The sequence below is a fragment of the Haematobia irritans genome, chromosome 1 (assembly GCF_050003625.1).
Source record: "Haematobia irritans isolate KBUSLIRL chromosome 1, ASM5000362v1, whole genome shotgun sequence".
Taxonomy (NCBI): Eukaryota; Metazoa; Arthropoda; class Insecta; order Diptera; family Muscidae; genus Haematobia; species Haematobia irritans.
Window position 1 is genome coordinate 180,984,678 of NC_134397.1, and position 9,203 is coordinate 180,993,880.

The following is a 9,203-nucleotide window of genomic DNA, read 5'->3' on the forward strand; positions in this document are numbered from 1 at the left end:
TTTACCTTTTGCCGGACGGGGATTCGAACAGCGGACCACACAGTTTGTAAGGATCAAAGAAGTAGCTGATCAATTGCCCAAGGAAAAATAAAATGTTAATTTTGTAATAACAAGCAACAACCACCAACTTAATTCAATATCGCTCCCTGTTAAATAGCGCTCCAAGCTACTAAACACATATATGTTTATAGGCTATTTCTAAATTAATATATGTTTGCATCCAAGCATATTATATTTAGAAACATTTTATGTCCCTAACATATTAACATATATGTCCCAAACATGTTATGCTAGTTTATGAACATTATATGCTTGCACTCAAAAATATTGTGTTTAAAAATTTGTGTTCCAAACATATAATGTTTATAGCCAAACATATGAAAAACAGTCTTTTTCATCCGTGTACATGTTGCACATCCGGTAAAAACTTATTTGGAAACACTCAAATCGTAAGACCTACCTCACCTACCCGATAACTCATGACCAGGCTGCTTAGTATTTTCGTTCTTATAAGGAAGCCAAAAATTGGGACGATTAGTGAATTGGTAGAACTTCGATTGATTGGAACGAATTAAGATAATTTTCTTACTCCTTTAAAACTTAACTCTAATGACTTTGAAATATCAATGTTATTTGGTTGTGTCCATTATATAAATGAATCCAAACCGAAAATGAGGTTAATTCGCAATCACTACCCAAAAGTAAAAAGTCCGTCATTCTAAATCCCAAAGCATCCATTATTTTAATTCCAAAAAATTAAAATTTTTATATGAAAATTTTCTTTTGCTCATATCTCCTAAACTAATCGTCTTAGAGCGAAAAGGAGATTAATTCGTGACACCCAAAAAAAAAAAATCAAAAATGTAATAAAAATCCTAAAAAATGCAAGTTTTTATATGAAAAGCATATTTTGTTTATTTCTCCTAAATTAAGCGTCATATAGTGAAAAGGAGGTTAATTCATTCAAAAAAGTGAACCCTATATTTCACTAAAGCCAATTTAATTCTATTTTAGTTAACGGATTTATTATGTTTTGAGAATGTTTTCTAGACTATAATAATTTTTTGTGTCCGTTAACTAAATTAACTAAAACAGACGGAAAAATTATACACACATGAAGTATAAAGATTTATTAAATTCGTATCTCCCACAAAATAGTTCAGATTTTTTTTATTTGCAAATTTTACTAATAATAATGTGCCCATCATGAGCTTCATATGCTACTAAAGACATTTTTGCAATTTTTAATTCCAAGTTTTCCCATCAATCTGCAAAATTTTCTTTAATAAGTGAAAAAAATACACAGAAAAAAAATTCCGTAGTTAAACTAACGCTAAATATTACTTATTTTTATTGGAAAAAAAGTTAGTTAAATTTTATTATTTTTTTCGAAATTTTCCACAGCTTAATGAAATCTTCCTTTTTTATGTATGTCTCAAAAATTTTATGAACTAAACGTGAGTATAAAGTTCAATGACCGTACACATAAGTTCAATATGAACTAAAACAAATGAAAATTTTCGTACGATTCCCAAAAATAGTAAGAATGAACTAATGAATGGTTAAAACGGTCATGGTTTGGCGCCAATGATTTTCTTCTTTACTTTTAGTTAATTTTTTCTTCTATGAGAGGATCGTGAACTGCGCTGTAATAATAATTATGTCTAATAATTTTTTGGAAAATATTTACTTATTTTTGTCGTGACATTTGCGTTTGTAATACAATTTAGTTAAAATGTTCTAAAATTAAACAAAATTTTCTATATTTAACCAAAATTTCCTTTCCTGGTGGTTTCACTTTTTTGTGAGTGTTCATACATACATCTTTAAAGGATTTTCAACTATTTTTTTAATGTACCTAAAATGTTGATTTTCCCAACAACGTATTAACCGTATTCGATATAAATTTCATGATAAGAACAAATGAATCCAATTTCACTAAAAGTAATAACATATTTTGCTAACACTTGGTTTCAACTAGGGTTTTGTGGTTTTTCATATTTAAATTTCTACCTCCCTCTCTGTATCACTCTCTGGATCTTTGCGATTCATTTGTTCTCAGGTTCAATTCAACTCAACTCAATTGACTCATTTCGCTCTTGTGTTTCATTTGAAAGGTCTCTTATCTGTATGGATTAAATCGTTTGTTTATTTATATTCGAGGCATTTGTGTCGGTTTTTGATCGTTCTTCATTTGGAGAAACGCGTACTAGCAAATGCCAAACCTACACACACAGGTAAATTGTCAAGTAATCACTCAAGCAAGCAGGCAGATAGGCAGTAAACGAAGATACAACAAAACCTTTGGGTGTATAGAACGAAGTGTGAACGCTTTAAAAAGACCTCAACAATTTAATGCCGAGAATCAGTATTCGATTAGCTTTCACTTGCGGCAAGTGACTTCTGCTACAATTGAAATCCACTAACTACTGTTACGATTCGTTTGTTGCTCCAGTTAGTTTCACCTAATTTTATTTGTTTGTTATTGTTGTCGTCGTCATCGGTGGCATCGAGACAGTTGTTCGGTGGTGGTCCACAGTAACGTTTCTACTACTAATTATAAAGTCTGTGTTCTCTACAACCACCCACCCACGCCCCCCTTTCAATTCATAAACCCTCAGACAGCAAATATAATAAAAATTTACTATGGATCACGATCATGACCATGGCTCGGGTTCTGGCGAAGAGGGAAAAGTTTCTTGTCCCATGATAATGACCGTAAGTAGATGAAAAACAAATACGATTTTTACTATAATATGTTCGTTTTATTCTCTATATTTAAGTATATCGAATTAAAAATTAATTGAATTATGTGTTGGAATTTCTAAGAGCAGCACATAATTGATGAGAATACTTTTGCTATGAGAATGCACGTGTGTGTATAGGTGTAAATTTGTGGCTTATTTTAATTGAAGGCATTGCCGTTGATATTATTATAAGTAATTTGGCTCTCTTTCTCTTTTTTGATTCTCTTCTCTTTGTGTTATCAAATCATATTTGATTATAAGAGCTATTAAAGAGATTTTTTATAAATACGAGATCTACTCAGTTGATCTTCTTTATTTTACAACCTTATCTCTTGGTACAGAACCATCGAAAGTCAATAACATATTATCGTAATATGTACAATAGGGTGGATCGGTTTATGGGTAGTGTTGGGGTTTTCCCCCGGGATTTAAGTTAGGGAACGAGAACTTTTCAGTTGATCTTCTTTATATTATAAAACTCTTCTTGGTACAGAACTCTCGAAAGTCAATAGCATAACATATTATCGTAGAATGTACAATAGGGTGAACCGGTTTGTGGGTAGTGTAGGGGGTTTTTCCGGAAATTTACTATACATTCTCGGGATTTAAGTGCGGAGACTATATTTTTTCAGTTGATCTTCTTTATTTTACAAAACTCTTTATACAAAGCTCTCGAAAGTCAATAACATATTATCGTGGAATGTACTATACAGTGGATTGGTTTATGGATAGTGTAGGGGGTTTTTACATAGAAAAACAAATTAAACTGTTGGGAAAAAGTAATTACCTCGAGCGAAAATTTAAATAAATTGTATTCCATTTTTTGAGATTTCCATAAAGCGTATTGAAATAATGGCGACATTTTCACAACTGACATTTTTGTATTTTTAATTAATATTTCGGAAATTCTTTCTACTTATAAAAGCAAAAAATTAACTAAAAGTAAAGGAAATCATTGGCACCAAATCATTATCATGTTAACCATGCTGTTTTTCATTCTTAATATTTTTGAGAAGTGTAGAAAAAAATTTTTTTCAGCTTTTTGAAATTTATACCCTTAAATTTTTTTGAGATATATATGAAATAAAGAAAATTTCATTACGCTGGGATGTAGTGTCACAGGGGAAAATTTTTGGTTTACCCTACAAGAACAAAAAAGTCCCCTATTTCCCCTATATTACCAAAAAAATGTTCTCAACAATTTCCCCTACAATATTTTTCGTTAAATTTAAAGGAAAATGTAGAAAATTTTCTATAGAAATAAAATTGTGGGAAAATTTTCTGTAGAAATTAAATTTTGAACAAATTTACTATAGAAATAAAATTTTGAAAATATTTTCTATAGAAATTAAATTGTGAGGAAATTTTCTATAGAAATAAAATTTTGAAAAACAAAAATTACCATAGAAATAAAATTTTGCAGAATTTTCTATAGAAATAAAATTTTGGCAGAATTTTTTTTATAGAAAAAAAATTTTTGACAAAACTTTTTATAGAAATAAAATTTTGTTCGCACAACCTATTAGAGTTTCTTAAACACCACTAGATTTTGAATTTTAGGCAAATCGGGTAAAAATTGCGGTGACTACAATACGTCAGTCCTTTAGCAGTAGTTCTACTTGTCCCTGTATCCGTTGATCAAAGTTTAAAAATGACAATTAATTCTCATTGTGTTTACAAAAGGCAGAATATTACATTCTCCGACTGGAGCCACAAAAAATCTACCAAAATTTTGAGACCATTTTACCAAAAAGCTACTAAACAAAAATAATTTTATTTATTCAAAATTTTATTTCTATAGAAAATGTTGTCAACATTTTATTTCTAAAGAAAATTTTGTCAAAATTTTATTTCTATATAAAATTTTGTCAAAATTTTATTTCTATAATTTTATAAATTTTGCCAAACTTTTTTTTCTATAGAAAATTTTGCCAAACTTTTATTTCTATAGAAAATTTTGTCGAAATTTTATTTCTATGAAAATTTTGTCAAAATTTTATTTCTATAGAAAATTTTGTCAACATTTTATTTTTATAGAAAATTTTGTCAAAATTTTATTTCTATAGAAAATTTTGTCATTTTTTTTTTTGTCTACAGAAATTTTGTCCAAATTTTATTTCTATAGAAAATTTTGTAAAAATTTTATTTCTATAGAAAATTTTGTCAATATTTTTTTCTATAGAAAATTGTGTCGAAAATTTATTTCTATAGAAAATTTTTTCAATATTTTTTTTTATAGAACATTTTGTCGAAATTTTATTTGTATACAAAATTTTGTCAAAATTTTATGTTTATAGAAAATGTTATAATTTTTTTGTCTATAGACATTTTGTCGAAATTTTATTGCTATAGAAAATTTTGTCGAAAATTTATTTCTATGGAAAATTTTGTCAATATTTTTTTCTATAGAATATTTTGTCGAAATTTTTTATTTCAATAGAAAATTTTGTCAAAATTTTATTTCTATAGAAAATTTTGTCAATATTTAATTTCTATAGAAAATTTTGTCAAAATTGTATTTCTATAGAAAATTTTGTCAAATTTTTTTTCTATGGAAAATTTTGCCAAACTTTTATTTCTATAGAAAATTTTTCCAAACTTTTATTTCTATAGAAAATTTTGTCAAAATTTTATTTCTATAGAAAATTTTGTCAAAATTTTATTTCTATAGAAAATTGTGTCAAAATTGTATTTCTATAGAATATTTGGTCGACATTTTATTTCTATAGAAAATTTTGTTAAAATGTTATTTCAATAGAAAATTTTCTCAAAAATTTATTTCTATAGAAATTTTTCTGAAAATGTATTTCTATAGAAAATTTTGTCAAAATTTTATTTCTATAGAAAATTTTGTCAAATTTTTATTTCTATAGAAAATTTGGTAAAAATTGTATTTTTCTAGAAATTTTTGTCCAAATTTTATTCCTATAGAAAATTTTGTCAAAATATTATTTCTATAGAAAATTTGGGAAGTACCTCTTAATTGAAGAGAACTATTTTGCAAAACATCAAGAATTCTCCCAATCTATCAAACAGTAAAAAATTTACCTTTTTTGGTAGAATTCTACCAACTGTGGCAACCGTGCCCAGTAGACCTGAGCTTCTAGTATGTCATCGTTTTGAGAACAGTTCAATAATAGTTCTAAGAAAGTTCATCGAGAATCTCCTCAGAATCTTTGGGATATCCTCTCAGCTTTATTGTCGTGAATTTTCCTCTTTTTGGGGCGCAAAGAAAACAACTTTTGTCACCCCATATTGGTCGAATATTTTCCTTTTTATATTGAATAATAAAAAAAAAACAAAAACTAACAACACCATAACTTTCATTCTGTTTTTCAGTTCCATGCCGGACACTGTGAACGTATACTCTGGGATGGTTGGGTTGCCAGTACAGTGGCGGAATTTGTCCTCTCCGCTTTGGCTATATTCCTGGTGGCTTTCATATATGAGGCAATTAAATTTATGCGTGAATATTTCCTACGACAAACGGTACGCAAAGAAGCCGAACGTGTTGCCTTGGAGCTGCAAGCAAAAAGTGTTTCGGCAACATCACACTCGTGTCATGCACCTTCCACTTCAACAATGATGCCAATACGTGAGAAGACCTATATGGAGCGTATATTGTCGCCAGCTCATTTGATACAGACATTTTGTAATCTATTCCAAATTGTTATATCCTATCTACTGATGTTGGTCTTTATGACCTTTAACTATTGGCTGTGCTTGGCTGTGGTATTGGGTCTTGGCCTGGGCTATTTTGTTTTCGGCTGGATTAAACAGGATGTCTATGAGAGTGAATGCTGTCAATGAGAATAACAGGGAGAATCCAATGGATATTTACGAGTTTTCGATTAAATCTTAAATAATATAAGGCCATATTTACTGACTTGAAGAATTTTGCAAAGACATACGAAATCCAAACAAAAACATTTTAATTTTGAAAAATGTTTTGAATGTGATATTAAGCTTTAGATTTAGATTTGAATTCTACAGTGCCATATTATAATTTAATTAAGGTATTTTAGTATTATACAATTAAATTTTATTTACTCTTTAATTTTTCTATGAAACGTACAATATGTGTGTGTGTGTGTTTTTTTTTAACAACTTGAACGATTCATCTTTTCGATTTCATCATTAGAGAAATTGCAAGTTTTTGCTCGAGATTTTTTCCCCAGTAAAATCTTGCAAACAATAGCATACGTTGCCAGTTGTTGATAACAAACAAAGCACCAGTACAATGTATGTTACATGTCCCGCAGCCTCGGTTGCTACTCGTGTCCAAAATAATCTACCAAAATTTTGAAAATTTACCAAAAAAAACTACCCCATCAAAAAATTTTATTTTGCAAAATTTTACGTCTATAGAAACTTTTGTCAACATTTTATTTCTATAGAAAATTATGTAAAAATTTTATTTCTATGGAAAATTTTGTCCAAATTTTATTTCTATAGAAAATTTCCTCTAACTTTTATTTCTATAGAAAATTTTGTCAACATTTTATTTTGGAGACAAGAGCCAGAAAAATATTGGCAACACTGGTTGCTGTTCACACCAAGGCGAATTTATTTAAGATCGTACAAAATAATCCAGCAAAAACATTTCCAAAAAAGGCAGTGCAGTAAGAAATCAATTAAATTTTGAAGCACTACTTGCCACTCTGCTTCCCCAATCGATTCGTTTTATTAGGTTAGGTTAGGTGGCAGCCCGATGTATCAGGCTCACTTAGACTATTCAGTCCATTGTGATACCACATTAATGAACTTCTCTTTTCGTTTCTTTTTATTAAGGGATAAGACTTCTAGAACGAATTAGTTCTCTTGATCGCGATTCGTTGAAATTTTGGAATCAATCCAATCCGCAATGGACCAGAATCCCGATTCTTTCTTTGCATCTTAGATGTGAAATTAAATTGCACATTACATTCTGAAGAATAGTTTGCTCCACGTCAAATATAAATGCAACGCAATGCAGAAAATGCTTTTATTCATATAAGCTTCTAGAAAAATGAGTAAGTTTTTTTGCTGGGAAGTTGTTGTTCCCGAATCCCCTGACGCTGTGTGGCAACTGATATTGCAAGATTGTCATGTGACCTATCGTAAGATTGAGACAACTTTAGGTATTAGTGGGACCAGCATACATTCAATATTGCATGAAACTTTGTCAACCGTCAATTTGTCAATCGCTTACAAAAGTACAAAAAACGTATATTTTGAGCTTAAGAGTACTTTTCACTAAATTTTCCAAAAATTTCTTATGAAAAAAGGTTTGATAGTCGGCTACTGCCTAAACAAATTTGCAAGCATATCTCTTTTCCTTTGCCAAACTCAAATCAAATTTCCTCTGTTGGTTAAGCTACACTTGTAGTTTAGTCAATCCATGGTTTTAAGCTGAAATCAAAAACAACAATAATGATTGAAGAGAAACCAACAATAACAAACAAAACGAAATAAAATTTTGACAAAATTTTCTATAAAAATAAGTTTTTGACAAAATTTTCTATAAAAATAAAATTTTGATAAAATTTTCTATGCAAATAAAATGTTGACAAAATTTTTTATACAAATAAAATTTTGACAAAATTTTTTATACACATAAAATTTTGAAAAAAAAATCTATCTATATATATATAAAATTCAATCTATGTTTGTTTATTTGTTTGTTTGTATGTTCCGAGTTGGCTCCGAAACGGCTGAACCGATTTACTTGAAACTTTCAGAGATCGTAGGGGGCGTTCGTGTGGTGAAAATAGGATACCTCATTTTTTGACACCTGGTCGCGGAGGGGGACCTCCCCTTTGTCGGACTTTTTGAAAATTGGACCAAAGTTGACCGATTTGCTTTAAATTTTCATTGAATGTTGGGGTTGGCATCTAGACAAAGATCCGCTACTTTATATTTCGATATTTGGTGGCGAAGGGGGACCTCCCCTTTGTTCGACTTTTTTTTAAAGTACAGTGAAAAAACTGAAATTCTCTACATTATCTGAGATTTACAGAGAACATGTGGTAAGGTTATGGAATTAATATGGGGTGCCCTACTTTTTGAAACTTGGAACAAAATTATGCGATTTGCTTGAAATTTTCATTGAATGTTGGGGTTGGCATCTAGACAAAAATCCGCTACATTATTTTTCGATATTTGGTCGGGGAGAGGGACCACCCCTTTGACAGACTTTATTTTTAAAGTACAGTGAAAACAAAACTAAACTCCCCCGACTGAAATTTTACGGAAAAAATAGGTGAGGTTATGAAATTTATATCAGGTTCCTGATTTTTTAATAAAAATAAAAGGGCATAGGGAGACATCCGCTTCACTTAAGAACATACAGAGAAACAATTTAACTTTACCGAGTTACTTGAAATTTACAGAGGACTGGGGAGAGGTTACGATTATTAATATTTGATACCTGATTTTGTGATATTTGGACGGAAGAGAGGCCGCCCCTTTAGGCTT

At 29.7% G+C, this 9,203-nt stretch overlaps 1 protein-coding gene across 1 annotated transcript; it reads left to right on the top strand.

The window, feature by feature from the left end:
* Window positions 1–2,353: 2,353 nt before the first annotated feature.
* Window positions 2,354–6,824, top strand: Ctr1B (Copper transporter 1B). Its single transcript, XM_075292236.1, has 2 exons — window positions 2,354–2,718; window positions 6,087–6,824. The coding sequence occupies exons 1-2, from the start codon at window positions 2,647–2,649 to the stop codon at window positions 6,555–6,557; spliced, it is 543 nt and encodes a 180-aa protein (XP_075148351.1). The 5' UTR covers window positions 2,354–2,646; the 3' UTR covers window positions 6,558–6,824.
* Window positions 6,825–9,203: the final 2,379 nt, after the last annotated feature.